Source organism: Phyllobates terribilis, unplaced genomic scaffold (assembly GCF_046119375.1).
Source record: "Phyllobates terribilis strain yellow unplaced genomic scaffold, ASM4611937v1 Scaffold_4__5_contigs__length_816908805, whole genome shotgun sequence".
Lineage (NCBI taxonomy): Eukaryota > Metazoa > Chordata > Amphibia > Anura > Dendrobatidae > Phyllobates > Phyllobates terribilis.
This window is the reverse complement of record NW_027362764.1, coordinates 762160944-762179082: the sequence shown is the minus strand read 5'-3', so window position 1 is coordinate 762179082 and position 18139 is coordinate 762160944. Positions and strand designations below refer to the sequence as shown.

Sequence of the window (18139 nt, the reverse complement as noted above, 5' to 3'; positions counted from 1 at the left end):
ACTGCTCCTATGTACAAGAATATAACTACTATAATACTGCCCTCTATATACAAGAATATAACTGCTATAATACTGCCTCCTATGTACAAGAATATACAGTAACTACTATAATAATGCCCCTATATACAAGAATACAACTACTATAATACTGCTCCTATGTACAAGAATGTAACTATTATAATACTGCTCCTATGTACAAGAATATAACTACTATAATACTGCTCCTATGTACAGGAATATAACTACTATAATACTGCCTCTATATACAAGAATACAACTACTATAATACTGCCCCTATGTACGAGAATATACAGTAACTATTATAATACTGCCCCCTATATACAAGAATATAACTGCTATAATACTGCCTCCTATGTACAAGAATATACAGTAACTACTATAATAATGCCCCTATATACAAGAATACAACTACTATAATACTGCCCCCTATGTACAAGAATATAACTACTATAATACTGCCCCCTATGTACAAGAATATAACTACTATAATACTGCTCCCTATGTACAAGAATATAACTACTATAATACTGCCTCTATATACAAGAATACAACTACTATAATACTGCTCCTATATACAAGAATATAACTACTATAATGCTGCCCCTATGTAAAAGAATATAACTACTATAATACTGCTCCCTATGTACAAGAATATAACTACTATAATACTGCTCCAATGTACAAGAATATAACTACTATAATACTGCCCCTATGTAAAAGAATAGAACTACTATAATACTGCCCCCTATGTACAAGAATAGAACTACTATAATACTGCCTCCTATGTACAAGAATATAACTACTATAATACTGCCCCCTATGTACAAGAATATAACTACTATAATACTGCTCCTATGTACAAGAATATAACTACTATAATACTGCTCCTATGTACAAGAATATAACTACTATAATACTGCCCCTATGTAAAAGAATATAACTACTATAATACTGCCCCTATGTACAAGAATATAACTACTATAATACTGCCCCTATGTACAAGAATATAACTACTATAATACTGCCCCTATGTACAAGAATATAACTACTATAATACTGCTCCTATGTACAAGAATATAACTACTATAATACTGCCCCCTATGTAAAAGAATATAACTACTATAATACTGCCCCTATGTACAAGAATATAACTACTATAATACTGCTCCCTATGTACAAGAATATAACTACTATAATAATGCCCCTATATACAAGAATACAACTACTATAATACTGCCCCCTATGTACAAGAATATAACTACTATAATACTGCCCCCTATGTACAAGAATATAACTACTATAATACTGCTCCCTATGTACAAGAATATAACTACTATAATACTGCCTCTATATACAAGAATACAACTACTATAATACTGCTCCTATATACAAGAATATAACTACTATAATGCTGCCCCTATGTAAAAGAATATAACTACTATAATACTGCCCCTATGTACAAGAATATAACTACTATAATAATGCCCCTATATACAAGAATACAACTACTATAATACTGCCCCCTATGTACAAGAATATAACTACTATAATACTGCCCCCTATGTACAAGAATATAACTACTATAATACTGCTCCCTATGTACAAGAATATAACTACTATAATACTGCCTCTATATACAAGAATACAACTACTATAATACTGCTCCTATATACAAGAATATAACTACTATAATGCTGCCCCTATGTAAAAGAATATAACTACTATAATACTGCTCCCTATGTACAAGAATATAACTACTATAATACTGCTCCAATGTACAAGAATATAACTACTATAATACTGCCCCTATGTAAAAGAATAGAACTACTATAATACTGCCCCCTATGTACAAGAATAGAACTACTATAATACTGCCTCCTATGTACAAGAATATAACTACTATAATACTGCCCCCTATGTACAAGAATATAACTACTATAATACTGCTCCTATGTACAAGAATATAACTACTATACTACTGCTCCTATGTACAAGAATATAACTACTATAATACTGCCCCTATGTAAAAGAATATAACTACTATAATACTGCCCCTATGTACAAGAATATAACTACTATAATACTGCCCCTATGTACAAGAATATAACTACTATAATACTGCCCCTATGTACAAGAATATAACTACTATAATACTGCTCCTATGTACAAGAATATAACTACTATAATACTGCCCCCTATGTAAAAGAATACATGTGTTATTATCGCTGGCCTTGTGTTACTGATTTATTTTGTGATCCTATAATGATCGGCTTGTGTAGAGTTTGTTCCTACGTTTTGCGGCATTATAGGTGGGATCAGGGGTTGGGCCATGACTGGCTGATGCGGGTCATGCAGAGTTGATGGATGGAGTTTGTATCTATGTAACGTTTTGTTAGCAGGTGGGATTTATCTGTGTCCCTCTTTTCCATATGTCCAGCCTCGGCCTTTCTGATCTCGGTCAGTCTCCTAGTCCCAGCAGCTGTGCAGATTAACCGGGATTATCTACAAGTGCAATGTGGATTGTTGATAGCGGTTGTATAATAACCGTACTAGACATCAGCTGCAGCAGTTTATCTCATAAGATCAAGGAATGTTTTCAGATCTAATCCAAAATGTCAATTGTCGACATAAATGCAATGATTATGTAATGGGTTGTTGTTTTCTTGCTGGATCTGTCAAGATGTGGAATGAGGATTTGGGCTGCATCTGATGATGAGCTAATGATACATGGTCATGGCCCATGATTGCAGTGTGGCACATTTTTCTTAAAGTGTACTTCCATTTCTGATGACTGTTTAGAACAAGCTGTCATGTGTGCTCAGGAGGAATATCACTATTTCTGGCAATTATATGACTTGTATCCTGCATTTTTCATCAGTTTCCCCTGTGCAGGCTCTCTATCTCTAATTTTTAGTTGTCTCTGAGCTGGTGGGTGGTCATTAGCTGCTACAGTGTCTCCCATACACAGCACACACAGACATGAGGAATTCCCACTCTCCTGTCTCTATGTAGCATGTGTTCAGAAGCAACAACAGCATAAAGAACATTATACAGCCGTACTGAGCAGTGTAGCTGTGACTCCAGCTCTGGGGTGAGCTAAAACATTTCCTAGAACGAAGCAGTCAGGGTTTTTGTGTTTGTGTCTCTCTTTCACTCTGCTGCTTTTTCCTATTTGGTTTGTTACTATTATGTTTGCTGGTTGGTGTATAGAGAAACTGTGTTATGGTACATTCAGCCTGTGTCTTAATGCATTCAGGCCTGTGTCACAGTGCATCCGTGCCTGTGTATTGTTGCATCCATCTTGTCTTGATGTGTCCGTGCCTGTGTCTTGGTGCATCGATCTTGTGTCTTGGTGTTCATGCCTGTCTCTTAGTGCGTCCCTGCCTCTGTCTTGGTATATTCATGCTTGTGTCTGGTTGCGTTTGCGCCTGTGCCACAGTGCATCCATGCCATTGTCTCGGTGCATCCACGCCTTTGTCTCGGTGCGACTACACGTTCGTCTCGGTGCATCCACGTCTTTGTCTCTGTGCGAGTACATGTTAGTGTCGGTGCGTCCTTGCCTGTGTCTTAGTGTGACTGTGACTGGGTGCATCTGCACTTTTGTCTCAGTGCATCCATGCCTGTTCCTTGGTGCAACTGCACCTGTTACCTGCCTTTGTCTCGGTACCTTCCCGCCTCTGCCTCGGTGCGCCTGTGCCTTTGTCTTGGTGCGCTCTCTTTGGCTTTGTGCGTCCGCGCCTTTGTCTCGGTGCTCCCGTGCCTTTGTGGCGGTGCTCCCTTGCCTTTGTCTCGGTGCACTCTTTTTGTCTCTGTGCTCCCGTGCCTTTGTGTCGGTGCTCCCTTGCCTTTGTCTCGGTGCACTCTTTTTGTCTCTGTGCTCCCGTGCCTTTGTGTCAGTGCTCCCGTGCCTTTGTGTCGGTGCTCCCGTGCCTTTGTGTCGGTGCTCCCGTGCCTTTGTGTCGGTGCTCCCGTGCCTTTGTGTCGGTGCTCCCGTGCCTTTGTGTCGGCGCTCCCGTGCCTTTGTGTCAGTGCTCCCGTGCCTTTGTGTCGGTGCTCCCGTGCCTTTATGGCGGTGCTCCCGTGTATTTATGGCGGTGCTCCCGCTCCTTTGTCTCTGTGCGTCCGCTCCTTTGTGTCGGTGCTCCCGCTCCTTTGTCTCGGTGCGTCCGCTCCTTGGTCTCGGTGCGTCCGCTCCTTTGTCTCGGTGCGTCCGCTCCTTTGTCTCGGTGCGTCCGCTCCTTTGTCTCGGTGCGTCCGCTCCTTTGTCTCAGTGAGCCCGCGCCTTTGTCTCAGTGCAACGTGCCTGTGCCCCCATGCAGCCATATCCTAACACAATTCTGCGCTTCACCCATCTAAGGAGCTGATTGGTCATAATCACTGTAGCAGCCGATAACATTGCTGCTGTGTGTCTTGAAATGTCAATTCTGGCCTCCGCTAGTAAACTAACACCTTGAAGAGATAAAGCCGAAACATAACAAATCACAAGATTTACGATTTCATGATACAAACACAGTCACTTGGTAACAAGGTCAGCGGATACAAGTACGGGTGGATTACTTGAATCAGTCTCTGAATTCACTTTTGTGGCAGATCAAGTCCGGCAGATGGCGTCTGACTGTTGTGATCCATTGAGCACTGGAATGAAGCGGAGTTGCTGTTGGGAAGGCAATGTAGTTAGCAAAAAGCAGGAAACTAAGTACTGACCAAAACTCTGGCCGTATGACTGCCGCCAACTCTATGTACTCCAATCCGTCTGGTCTTCTGGCTAGTGATTTCTTCTTGTTGGGATGGACCTACAGAAGATCAACAGCCAAATTTGACAGTATGGTGGGTCCTGACTTGTGTTTAGGGTGTCCTTATGCTGATGACAGATGTTCGGGTAGGGCATATTAGATTTAACATGGCCAATCTTTGTGTTCAAGTCAAGTGTGCATGAGTATTGAGCAGTCGGGGCTCATTCAGCCATCAGCTATGGCCACCTCTAGACAAATGGTTTCCATCTTCTGTCTTTCCAACTGTTCCATGATTACAATTCCAGACAGTAGTTACTCAATCGTGGAAGACAACCGGACTCGACAGCTATGCCTGCCATGACATATAATGCAACGTGGTATCTGACTGGAAGGCATCTCTTGCCTCAAGGGCACCATAAGTGCTATGCTAGATCGTTGCAGTCGATTTCCATTGAAAAGTACCTAAAAGAAGTCAAAACAAATGCCACCGACAACTGTCCAATGTTGATGGCCTTTGGTGGGACCAACTGATGGGACCAATGTCAAGTGCTATGGACAGTTCCTTGTCTATTGTCCGTAGATTTGTATGGAGCTCCCTCAAGTTCCTCTTGGGAAGTTGGGGCAGAAGCTTCACCCTGTCACCACCGTGGTCCTAGAAAGACTAATGAAGTTTGTTGCTACATAGATCCATTTAAAGTTGTTCTTCAGAAGTAGAGAAAGTTGCCAGATTCCAGTAGAGGAGGCAAACTAATATGTGGTGGGGACCAAGCAAAGGCCAAATGGTTGGGGTCCGAATGTCCTGATTGTCCCTCACTTTGGGGTCTCTCTTTGGACATCGGCAGAATTTCCAGACTGCAGCGGATCTTTGTACTTCATCTACCCGGCTTCTCTTACGCCAGAGACGGCTAGCTCGGTGTCAGGCGGTGATGCCCGGGCCGCCGTCTGTCACATATGGTTGTCCTGACGAAGGAGTCAGATGGACTCCGAAACGTGTTGACAAGGAAACCACTTTAACCCGAGATATTGAGCACAGAGAAAGTCCACCTTCCCTGGTGTTCATTCAGGATACTTCACAGCACTCTCAATATAAGATCTTCACTCTTTCTAATAAATCTCTCCATAAACGCCAAGAAACCACAAGGTCCGACCTACAACCCTCTCGCCTGTCTTACAGAATAGGGAAAAACATGGAGGCTTGTCTCTTAAATCAGCACTGCACCTGACTACAGGTTGCATGTGGTATTGCGCCACAGCCCAATTCACTTTGAGGTCAATGGGCACATGTAGTACTGCTGTTTTCCTTTGGTGACGCTGCAGGAAAAGTGAACACTTTCTGGCTGGTTACAACAGCTGGGGATCCACAGGTCGGGAAACCCTACCCTACAGATGGACTGATCATGAGAGGTCACAACAGCTTGGCATCAAGTGTTCAGCATCAAGTTACCTTTCTAAGGGAGATTTTCCAAAATAGACAAAAAAAAGTAAAATCAGCACGTGATTAAAGGATATAGAGTCCTTCGGGTACAATTTCAATTACTTTTTTTTTATCTAAATGCATGTATTTTGGGCAAACAAAGAATTTTACCATTTGGATTTCATTAAAAATGTTTGCATTGTTTGGCTTTTACATACTGACTGCAGAATGAGTTAATTGAGAATCCATCAGTGAGTCCATTTTAATGGGGAGCTTGTAACAATTTATCTTTTTTTTTTAATTCTGAACCCCTCTGTGCTGATTTTTAACTACAGACCACATCAAAGTTGAGCTGAACTTTGATGTGGTCACAAATCATCACTGAGGAGATCAGAAAAAAAGACAGATGAGGTAAAAATTTAAAAAAAAAAAAAAATCTCCTTATCCTTTAAGCACCCACAGATTTTCTTTAAGTAGCAGGCTTAACCAGGTCCATAACTGGTTCTTCGTAGACTTCCGTACAATTGATATTCGGGCACTCGTTTTGACTTTTCGGGGTCCCATATAGAGGTGAATATCCAAAGTATTGACAATATAAAACCTTTGATTTATTTTTTTGGGGGTTGGTGAGTTGGGGGAGCTATATTAGAATACTCTTCTTTTTTCTCTCCAGAGCCCCCGTTTTCGGAGCAGTGCAGCCCTCACATGCATCATTGATACTTTATGTAATTAAGAGGTTGGATTAGGATTCATTACGGACAGCTCAATTGTCTCATTGTCTGGCCTCCAGGTGAGACAATGGCCCCTGTTTGGTCGGATTTATTGGCTTGAAGTGGCCGCGTTGAGACGTGAAGCTCCAGGATTCCTGCATGATTGAGTTACAGGTCCCCCGGTCACGCAGCTGCCGACGCCTCCTGCAGTCTACTGACGGGCTCAAGGGACTCAAGGGATTAGCAGATTCTGCAACAATGATCCGATTTTTATTTATTTTTGTAAATCCCCTTATGACTTTGTGCATCGGCCGGGGGTGGGTGACCCTCAAGATGGGGGTCTCTCGGGGCGGGGGAGGGGGGCCCTCAAATAGGAAACCATTGTGCATCTCAGGCCAGTCATGTGTAGGGTGGATTCTGACCTTCATAGGATGGGTGGATTTTCATTTCCAGGACCCATCGGCGGCTACTTGTCACCTTAGAGTTTTTTTGTCTTCTTATGTTCCGGAACCAGAACTTTTTAAGAACATGCAGATAGCGTCTTAGTGTTACACTCAATCATACGGGCAATATTGGGCAAGGAAGATGAGGAGTGGTGGCGATGATCGGAAGATTTCGGTACTTTCTGACATGGCGGAATAACTTGGGGTCCCATCATGTGACCATTCGCTTCCTTCCAGTTATCTTCAAGGGTACAGACACTTTCAGAGGCATTTTTTTTTCTTTTTACTTAAATGCATGTATTTGGGACTAAAAAAAACATTTTTGCAATTAAGTTTTATTCAAAATTTTTACACAGTTGGCTGAAGAATGAGTTAACTGAGAATCTATCAGTGAGCTCCTTCTAACAAGGAGTTTATAATTCTTTTCTCTGTCTTTATCTGGATCCTCTGTCCAGATTTATGACCACAGATCACTAGTGTTGAGCGATACCTTCCGATATCGGGAAATATCGGATCGGATTGGATCGGCCCGATACCCAAAAAATATCGGATATCGCCGATTCCAATACCGGAAACCAATGCAAGTCAATGGGACACAAATATCGGAATGAAAATAAACCCTTTCTTTCCTTGTAGGTTAATTCTACATGAAGGAAAACAACTAAGAATAATGTAGAATGTATTACATGAAAAGCCGGCAATTCATCAGCGCATACACCGGTACCCGACAATTTACAACAGAAAGAATAGAGCTTCACACATAGATTAGATAGATAGAAACATGTCAGTCACATATATAAGAAGTACAGTGACAGTGTTGGTTACTGTACTTGTCATTTAGTGTTAAAATAAAGGATTTATTAAAAAAAAATTGGCGTGGGGTTCCCCGTAATTTTAGACTCTAGCGGAGGTTAAGCAGACGGCTGGGGCAGATGTTTGAAGCCTGGGAAGGGGGTAATACCCACGGAGCTTCCCAGGCTACTAATATCAGCCCCCAGCTGAATACATAGCCTTTACTAGCTATTAAAATGGGGGACCACCCCCAAAAAATAACGTCTGATATTAATAGCCCAGGAAGGGTGCCATGAATATTGGCCCCCTCCCAGGCTAGAAACACCAGCCCTCAGCCACCCCAGAAATGGCGCATCCATAGGATGTGCCAATTCTGGCACTTAGCCTCGCTCTTCCCACTGCCCTGTAGCGGTGGCAGTGGGGTAATAGGGCTGGGGTTGATGTCAGCTTATAATGCCAGCTGACATCAAGCCCAGGTTAGTAATGGAGAGGCGTCTATAAGACAACCCCATTACTAACCCCATAGTCAAAGTTAAAAAAAAACACAAACACCCAGAATAAAGTCCTTTAATTGAAATAAACACACAATTCTTTATTGTTCTAAATTAAATCATACTTACCATCACGCCCATTCCAGCTGAAGCCAACGATCTCCTGTAATAAAAGAAAAATAATAAAGCAACATCATCCTTACCTTTCCATGGCTCCCACGACAGCTTCAGCTCTGCTACATCGAGATGACAGGCTGGACCGCAGCAGAACGCTGCCATCCAGTCTGTCATCCCGCAGACACTGAGAAGAGCAGGCATGCTTGCGCTCCTCAGTGTCTGGCTGTGACTGCATCCAGATGAGCCGATGTCATGTCCAATGAACTCAGCTCACCTCATGCACGTCACTGACAGCGTGGGAAAATTCTCCTGCACTTGCCGTAAGCGTGAGAGAATTCTCCCACGCTGGGATGGCATTCTGATGACAGGCTGGATCGCAGCTGAGCGCTGCCATCCAGCATGCCATCCTTCATAGACACTGCAGAGCGCAGGCATTATGGGAACTTCCGATTCCGGTATTCGATATTCTAAAAGTATCGGAACTCCGATACCGCGAATATCGGTCGATACCTGATATTTCAGTATCGGAATGCTCAATACTACAGACCACATTAAAGTTGAGTTGAACTTTCATGGTGTCATAAATCAGTTGAAAAAAGCTCAGAAAAAGTTTGGTATAAGAATGCGAAACCCTCTTTCAGAGCAAGCTCACTGATGGAATCATTGTTAACTCGTTCTGCAGACAAAAATGTGCAGGTAAACTGAGTTAAAGGGAATCTGTCACCGGGTTTTTGACTGTGAGTAGCATAGACCTGATTCCAGAACTTTGTCACTTACTGGGCTGCTTGCTGTAGTTTTGACAAAATCACTGTTTTATTAGCAGGAGATTATCGCTAGGGGACTAGTAAAGCTGCTGCCATGTAGTCCAAGTCTTCACCTCTGGCAGCTTTCTGCCTATGCACAGTGCACACAGGAAGCTGCCAATCAGGTGTAGGCGGGGTTATACCCAGCTCAGCATTCCGAGCTGTGCTAGATCTGCAGCAGAGAAAACTTTGTATCAAACAAGCAAGCAGCCCAGTAAGTGACACATCGCTGGAATTAGGGTCTCAGCCCCTACATCATGTTGCTCTCAGATTACATAGCAAAAACCTGCTGATGGATTCCCTTTTAAACAAGAATTATTCAGTGAGCTTGTTCTGATGGATTCCTTCCAGTGCCTTATGGACACATAACTATGATCAATAGATCACCCAAAAACTGTACAACCCATTCATGACCCCCTTTATTTAGGATGATGAGCGCTGTACAATTTCGTGGATGCTTATGGCCAAATGTACATGTATTTGTCTCCCCCCTAGTGGTCATAGAGATCATTACAACTTGAATTTTCTTTTTGAAATATTTTAAGAAAATTTGCTGTTTTATCTATGACTTTTTTGTGGATTCATTAAGAAAAAAAATATATATTATAAACATTTCTGTTCTATTTTTCCCTTTTTTTGTAAACGTGAAATTGCTTGTGCCAGGGGTGTAGCTATAAGGGATGCAGAGGTAGCAGTTACACCTGGGTTATGGTGGTTGAGGATGCTTAAAATCTGTATAATTGTAATTATAATATTACATGTTGCATTGTAGGTAGGTGGGATGAGGGGCTCCGGTTATGTAAAAAAAACAATAGTAAGCGATGATGTTTTTATGTTTGCCCTGCAATGCCTGACTTCTCCAGCAGAGATCAGAGTTTCTATATAGTTTTTGCTTTCTACCAGAAGAGGGCAGCAGCGTCTGTCTGCCCTTATAATTGCGTGATGTCATCCATCATTTCCAGACAGCCAAAATAATCCTGTCTGATGATGTCATCACGTATAACTTTTTTTATTGCAGAATAATTAGGCAGAAATGTTTTTCTGGAGTCTGGAAAAAAAAAAACAAGGATCACATTGGATTTTGTAATAGTCTGATACTAATATTACTTTTCTTTTTTTTCCAGCACTTATGCTCCGGTGCCACGGAAGATCAAAGTCACCAAAGACAAGGTGAGCCATAAACGTGGCCGCGCCGGGCGCATCGTGATGAATGGACGGGGTTAGAGCGCCCCCTAATTAGTAGTTCACGGTGCCTGATTTATAGTGACGCACTATATAAGTGCACCCCTCATGAACAGGATCCTCATGTTCCCTCTAAAACACTTAAGGGCCCAGCGGATCCTGCAAAAAAAAGTGCAATAAAAAGATGTAAAAAATGCAGGTCAGCCCTTGTGGGGTGCACTTATATAATGCTGGGTACTACCCTAAATGTCACGGCATCCACAATAATACCCAGCAGTATATAAAGTTGCACTGTTTTGCAGTTACATTCCCTGCTCAGTCTCAGTGTCAGTATTCACTGTCGTTCTAGCATTCTATTCATGCACCAGGAAGTCCAGGATAAACGATCCTATAGCCTTCCTCAGTCTGTACCTGAGTTATGGGACTTCTCTATAAATTGTTATATTGTTCAATACATTTTATTTTTAGTAAGGTTTTATAAAAAAAAAAAGAATTGAAAAATAGGGAAAAAAATTACCCGGGAATGCAAAATGTATTTATTTTTTTCTGTGTTCATTTTTATTTTTCCACAGATTCTTGTCTACCACCCGGACTTCATGAAATATGTATATGACCGGTGGTTATTCCACCACGGCCGGTACCCGTCTACCGGAATCCTTAGCGTCATATTTGCTCTTCACGTCTGCGATCAGGTAGGACTTTTATACCTGGCGAATAAGGCCGAACTTAAAGGGGTAGTCTCAAGTTTTGGATGTTATCTTATACCCATAGGATGGAGGATAACTTCCCGATCACTGGGGATCCGACCTCTGGTAGCCCCACCGATCTCGAGAAGCGGAGTTCTTCCGAGCCCCTTGTGAATGGAGCGGTGGTTGACCGTGCGCGTTGCTCCTCCATTCATTCTCATAGGAGCGCTGAAGATCAGCCCGAGCGCTGCTTTTGGCAATCTCTGGTGGTCTCTTTAAGAATGAATGGAGTGGGAGTGCGCATCCTCGACCTCCAGGGACTTTCTGCAATTTTGGGTCAATGTGGTCTAGGAACCAGAGATGGAATAAGGCCCTTACCAAAATTTTGGCCACAGGTGTCCACCAACTTTAGAATGGCCTTGGTGCCACTCCGCCTCATCCCTAGGTGCCTACAGTGATCTTTCTGAAAAATGTGAGTTTTGCTCCAATGTAATCTGTCAGCACAAAATGACTGTTCAAACCAAGCACAGACGCTTGATCTACCCGTCACGAGACCGGATCTTCCTACCTCCTTGTTTTGCATCTATCGCCAACCTCCTCTTCCTCGATTGACAGCTCTGGCTTTATGAAGCAAGAGGAGTGCAGACGTAAAGTTGGATGGGGAGGTGCACTGAATTGGTTGGCCACGGCACCGAGCACCTGTGCTTGGTTTGAACAGTCATTTTGTGCTGACTCATTGCCTTTTAGAACTTCAGGAACTTTCTCGAAAGCCAAAAATACCCCAAAAAAATCAGGATTGATGCAATAAGAGGGAGTAGGTTAAGTTAAATTTAAGAATAATTCTTCTTTTTTAACCTGTTTTCTCAGGTGGATTTGTACGGTTTCGGTGCCGACAGTAAAGGATACTGGTATCATTACTGGGAGAACAACCCAGCCGGAGCCTTCAAACAAAGCGGCGTCCATGACGGGGACTTTGAAGCAGTAATTATAGGAAACCTTACGTCTGTTAACAAAATCAAAGTTCACAGAGGCAGATGACCCAGCTGAGGACAATGTACGGCGGATCGGCCTGGATACGGTGTCCATATTTATGATGATCTGGAAGATAGTAGGGACTTTGGTTTTTGTGCAATGAGTTTTAATTGAAAAGTTTTCATTATGGGAAATAAAAACTTATGGGACCACTGAAATGGGGCAAATCGGGTGGATGGAGGTTCTCCGAATAGTTAAAGGATTATTCTAGAAGAGTTGTACCTGTCACAGCTGGTCTTAAATGTCCAAGGACACATTGTTCTTCTGAAGACCACCAGAGCAAGATCATCCATTGGGACCTCCATGGACACAAATCTAGTTTTATTACTATCAAGGCTGGTCTTAAATGTCCCAAGGACACATTGTTCTTCTGAAGACCACCAGAGCAAGATCATCTATTGGGACCTCCATGGACACAAATCTAGTTTTATTACTATCAAGGCTGGTCTTAAATGTCCCAAGGACACATTGTTCTTCTGGAGACCACCAGAGCAAGATCATCCATTGAGACCTCCATGGACACAAATCTAGTTTTATTACTATCAAGGCTGGTCTTAAATGTCCCAAGGACACATTGTTCTTCTGTAGACCACCAGAGCAAGATCATCCATTGGGACCTCCATGAACTCAAATCTAGTTTTATTACTATCAAGGCTGCTCTTAAAAGTCCAAGGACACATTGTTCTTCTGAAAACCACCAGGGCAAGATCATCCATTGGCAACCTTCATGGTTTCAAATCTAGTTTTATTACTATCAAGGCTGGTCTTAAAAGTCCAAGGACACATTGTTCTTCTGAAGACCACCAGAGCGAGATGATTCATTGGGAACTCTGTGGACTCAAATCTAGTTTCTGAAGACCACCGGAGCAAGATGATCCATTGGAAATTCCATGACTCAAAGGCTGGTGTTTAAAGTCCAAAGATCCATTTTTCTTCTGAAGACCACCTAAAAGATGACTCGACAAGATCCCTGGGGAATCTTGCTCATGTTCTAGATACATACAACATCGGATATGAGACGATTTCCAAAATTTTTGGTCAGCATCTTGAAATCAGGAGGACCATCCAGATGCAATGTATATGTTAAGTCCAAAACCAGGACCAACTGGATCTTCTCGTTCTTGACCCTTTTTTTTTTACGTCTACAACTAAAATTAGATACTCTGTGAATTTTAGTGGTCTGGTTAAAGACTCCCATATTGAAATATTTGTACTTTTTTTTCTTTTTTGTACACTGTTTCATATTATAAATTTTTGATAATCTCTTTTATTCATATTGGGGCTGATTAAAAAAAAAAAGAAAAAAAAAAGGTCTTAATCACGAAAAACTTTTTCAACGATTCTTTTTTTTTTTAGGTTGAAAATTGCTAAAAAAAAATTTTTTACAATCATGAGGCAATTGCCCAAAATTTAGAAAAAGAAATGTCTTTTTTAAAAACTTTTCCGTTTGTGTAAATACCTCAACGTAATTGTTATTTATTGCTTAAAGTCAATTTTCAAGAAGACCATGGAGGTATTTTTTTGGGCTTTTTCATTTTGCCAGAATGTAACGGATGGATGGGAAAGGGTGCATATAAGTTATTTTTAAGGCTTTTATTTTAAATTGGGGTTTTAGTTGAAGATGGATAGAACACTATATATTCTCACATGTAGAACTTATTTTATTTTTTTGTTTTAACTTATTAATCTATGGCTTTGAATTTGTGTCCTTAAATTAAAAAAAAAATTGAAATATAATAAGGTTATAGCTATCTCTAAAGTTTACAAATTGCTACCAAGAGAGAGGTGCCTGTGCAAAAAAATTAAGATTTCAAAAGTTTTTAAAACTTTTTTTTTTTAAATAAAATTTAATTTAGCGCCATTGTTCGGCTAATCATTATATGATTCCGAAATAGGAAATAGTTTTTCATATCTATATCTCCAGATTGTTCAAATAGATTGTAAAAATGTAAACTGTGTTGTCAAATCCAAGGGCAAAATTTACCAATTTTTTTTTTTTTTTTTTTTTTTAATCAGGAAGGGCTAATTTTTGTCTTTAGCCTTTTGTGCCTGTAAGATATTACCATGACCATGTTTCATATGCAAGAACTTTGCCTGGAAAGTTAGAAAACTTTTTTTTTTCTGACCCTGTGATATAGTTACTTATTATTATTCTTTGTTTGTTAATATTACAATAAATTTTTCTGTGATTTTTTTTTTTATCTTTTTTTTTATTTAATCCTAGTAAAAGTTTGCATGCAGATAAATTCTTGATAACATTCATTATATCTAGAGTGAGATCTGCAAAAGTTAAGAGTATGATTTTTTTTTTCTTTTTCAAAAAGTTAATGTTGAAAAGTTTTTTTTTTCAAAAGTTAAAAAGTTTTTGGAAAGTTATATTCTTATCTTTCTGTAAACATCTAACATTCTTTTCTTTTGTTTTTTTTAACTTTGTCCTAATTTTTGATGTAAAACCTGTGCAAATCAGAAATTCTATGCAGTGTACACTTTTATCTTATTGTTGTACTTTTCTATTTCCATTTTAGACAAAAAAAAAAGAGTGTTTTTATATTGTTTTCTCTGTTGGAAAAATGTTGATGTAGGCTTTTATAACTTCAAGGCAAACTACAATTTTACTCTTGACAATGCCATTAAAGCATTATTATTTGTTATTATTTTTATTCTTTTTTTTATTCTTTTAATTTTTGTTTATTTAATTATTTTTTTCATTCTTTCCTTTTTATTTTTATATTTCCTCGCAAAATATATTTTATGCTTGGTTTTTTTGGTTATTTTCACCTTGATCTATGCACCTTCCATTGCAGAAACTGACTGATCCTTCATCGATCCATTGATCCTAGATTGTGTTATCTACCTCTGTTGAGATTTATTTTTTTTTACTTTGTATACCACTTTAATTTAGACTGTATTTACTTCAATTATAGGTTTCACACTTGTGCCAAATATATGTCAAATTTTTTGTAGTAGTCGAATATTTGCTGCTAGAGTGACCAAGGGAAGGTAAAAATATACAGTAGATTTAGAGCAGAGCCGGTGGTCCTACCATTTAAGCCACTTTTCAAAAGGGCGTAATATGGACTCATGACCCCGATTCATCATTTGCAGGGTTTTTTAAGTCCCTTCTTCTTTTTTTGTGTTATATTCATTGCCGTTTTTTGCTCTAAATTCTTCAAAATTTTGAATTTGGCACAAAGTCAAAAATTTACTTTTGTCCTTGAGCAATTCGGCAACAAAAAGTCACACATTTTGCAAAATGGTGCAAAATAACAGGCTTATGCAAAATTTGCGTAAAAAAAGTTTGAGAATTTTGTAAAGTTGTAATTGATGAATCGGCTGTAATCATCTGGAAACTCTAAACTCTGCCCACAATGTTGAACATGAATGAAAAAAAAGAATTAGGCACAAATGAACAAAATAGGCAAAAAAAAACCACCAAAACTAGACAAAAAAAATACAAATGCAATGATGAATCGGGAATTAAGTCAGCATTGAGTAACAAGCTGTGCATGCTTCTACTGGACGGAGCTTGGATCACCGGTGGGGTTTAAAGTTGACCTAAGTTCCAAACTTTAAATAAGGACTTTGCTAGGTTTACACCAACAGAACAACACGGGGTCCAGATGTTTTGGCCGTAATACGTCCATATTGTGGTCATCTGGAATGGGCCATTAGAAAAGAATTAACATTGCTGTAATTGTCTTCAGTGAAGGTCTTCTCTAGAACCTGTAGGTGTAACCTTGACCCAACCAAGATGTTCCTTGGCTCCGTATAGTCTGTGAGTCATTGAACTTTTTAGTGCAGTTTTTAAGGGTGAGTTTTGGCCAATAACAGGTTTAGATCATGGAAGCTATGTCTACATGGTGTCCCTTATAGTCCAACAACTATCATGAGATACTTCTGTAGCCCTCTGAGGACTATCCACTCGGGTTCTCCCAGTCCAGTATTGGGTGTCGATTCAGTTGGGTCTTAATGCCTTGTGACCGTAGGTTGAGAACTTGGGCCCAAGTGCTGATAGCTTATGTCTTCGTAGAGCCCAAACCTAAGAGAACTTGATCAGACAACGGATATTCCTACACATTGATGTAGAAGTTTAACTCTAGTAAATTGGCCAAATTGTAATTTTTCTAAGTTCCTACATCTTTTTAATTCCTAATCAAGCTAGGCACTGCGAAATGTAAGACGAAGTTGTAGAGAGGCCTGTTTGGGTTCCAAGTAAGTGCCTGATGGGCGAATACCAATCCAAAATATGATTTCTTATAAGAAAGGCTGGAGAATCTAGAAGCTGGAAGCCACAAATAAATATAAAAGTCCAATCTGACCCATGAGACCCCATCACGCATTGGACTTTTATTTTAAACATGGAAGTATATGTAGTGTCCCGTTGTCGGAGTAATGGGGTGATAATTGGCAAATATGAGACTCTCGACAAAGATGTTCTCACAAGGATGTAGGATGACCATCCGTGATGCTCTCGGCATTGTGAGTTCTGATACGTTAGCTAAGATCAAATATTAGGTAGCCGACAATGAATTTTTCCAGTATGGGAAATGTTAACTAGGTGGTGGACAAGGAATGGATGTATAACATCAAAAATGACTGCTAAGTATTGTAAAACAAAGGGCTTGGTGAATATGCGTATACATTTAGATCAGTATTCAAAATATTAAATTTTCAAGTATTATCTTATATCACAAAATAATAAATTTTAGTCTCCCAAAAAGAATGAGAAATTCTGTTCTAAAAATCTGGGATTTATGTGGCTATTTTATGGTAGCCTAGTGATTTAAAGGTAATATGTCAGCAGATTTTTGTCGTGTAATCTGAGAGCAGCATGATGTAGAGAAAGAGACCCTGATTCCAGCGACGTATCACAGTTTTCTCTGCTGCAGAGCTCGGAATGCTAAGCTGTGTATAACCCCGCCCACACACCCGATTGGCTGCTCTCTGTGTACAAAGTATCTTGACAGAAAACTGCCAATCAGTGGTGGGGGCGTGGTTGGACTAGGAGGCACCTAGTACCCTAGTGATAATTTTCTGCTGATAAAACACTGATTGCGTTGAAATGACAAAATACAGCCCAGTAAGTGACACCTCGCTGGAATCAGGGTTTCTGCCCCTAAATCATGACGTTTTCAGATTACGTAGCAAAAACCCAATGGCCGATTCCCTTTTAGTATGGCTGTCTGACTCATGGGAAAGTATTAGACTGTGGGGTGCCAAAAAGGTATTTAGTGAGTAGAGATGACATTTTTTGGTTTGTAGTTATCTCTGGCTTGTAGTTGAAATGGTTTTCATACTTTTTGATGGTTTACATGTTTTTTGTAAATTTAAACTGTTTTTCTAATAAAAAAAAAATAAACAAATTGTGAATTCTTTGTAAAAAAAAAAAAAAAAACAACCAATGTCGCCTGTGAAATTTGACTTTTTATGGTTTTATATACGAAATTACTATACACACTTATTTTACTTGAAATAAAATCACAACTCAAATTAAAGCAAGAGATTCTCTTTGTGGACTTATGATTAATTAATTGAATGTTGTCGCTCTTCTGTTACCCTTTTGATTTTGAGAGGAGTGTAACATTTTGGAAGACAATAATCAGGCAGGTTACCCTATAAAACTGTTGTTTGAAAGTGGCAAATTTTTGCAAAAAATGTTGTGACTGTTGGAGTTTTTATGTCCGCTCTGCCCACATTGTGAAAGTCGGGAGACCA

At 39.9% G+C, this 18139-nt stretch overlaps 1 protein-coding gene across 6 annotated transcripts in view; it reads left to right on the top strand.

Moving 5' to 3' along the window:
* Positions 1–17856, top strand: part of ST3GAL1 (ST3 beta-galactoside alpha-2,3-sialyltransferase 1) — a 176913-nt gene extending 159057 nt beyond the window's left edge. For all 6 annotated transcript variants that reach the window (XM_073679912.1, XM_073679913.1, XM_073679915.1 and 3 more), the window contains 3 exons: positions 10649–10694; positions 11279–11398; positions 12260–17856. In XM_073679912.1, the coding sequence (XP_073536013.1) occupies positions 10649–10694; positions 11279–11398; positions 12260–12430 (337 nt within the window). In that variant the 3' untranslated portion in view covers positions 12431–17856. The remainder of the gene's footprint in view (positions 1–10648; positions 10695–11278; positions 11399–12259) is intronic.
* The last annotated feature ends 283 nt before the right edge of the window (positions 17857–18139 follow it).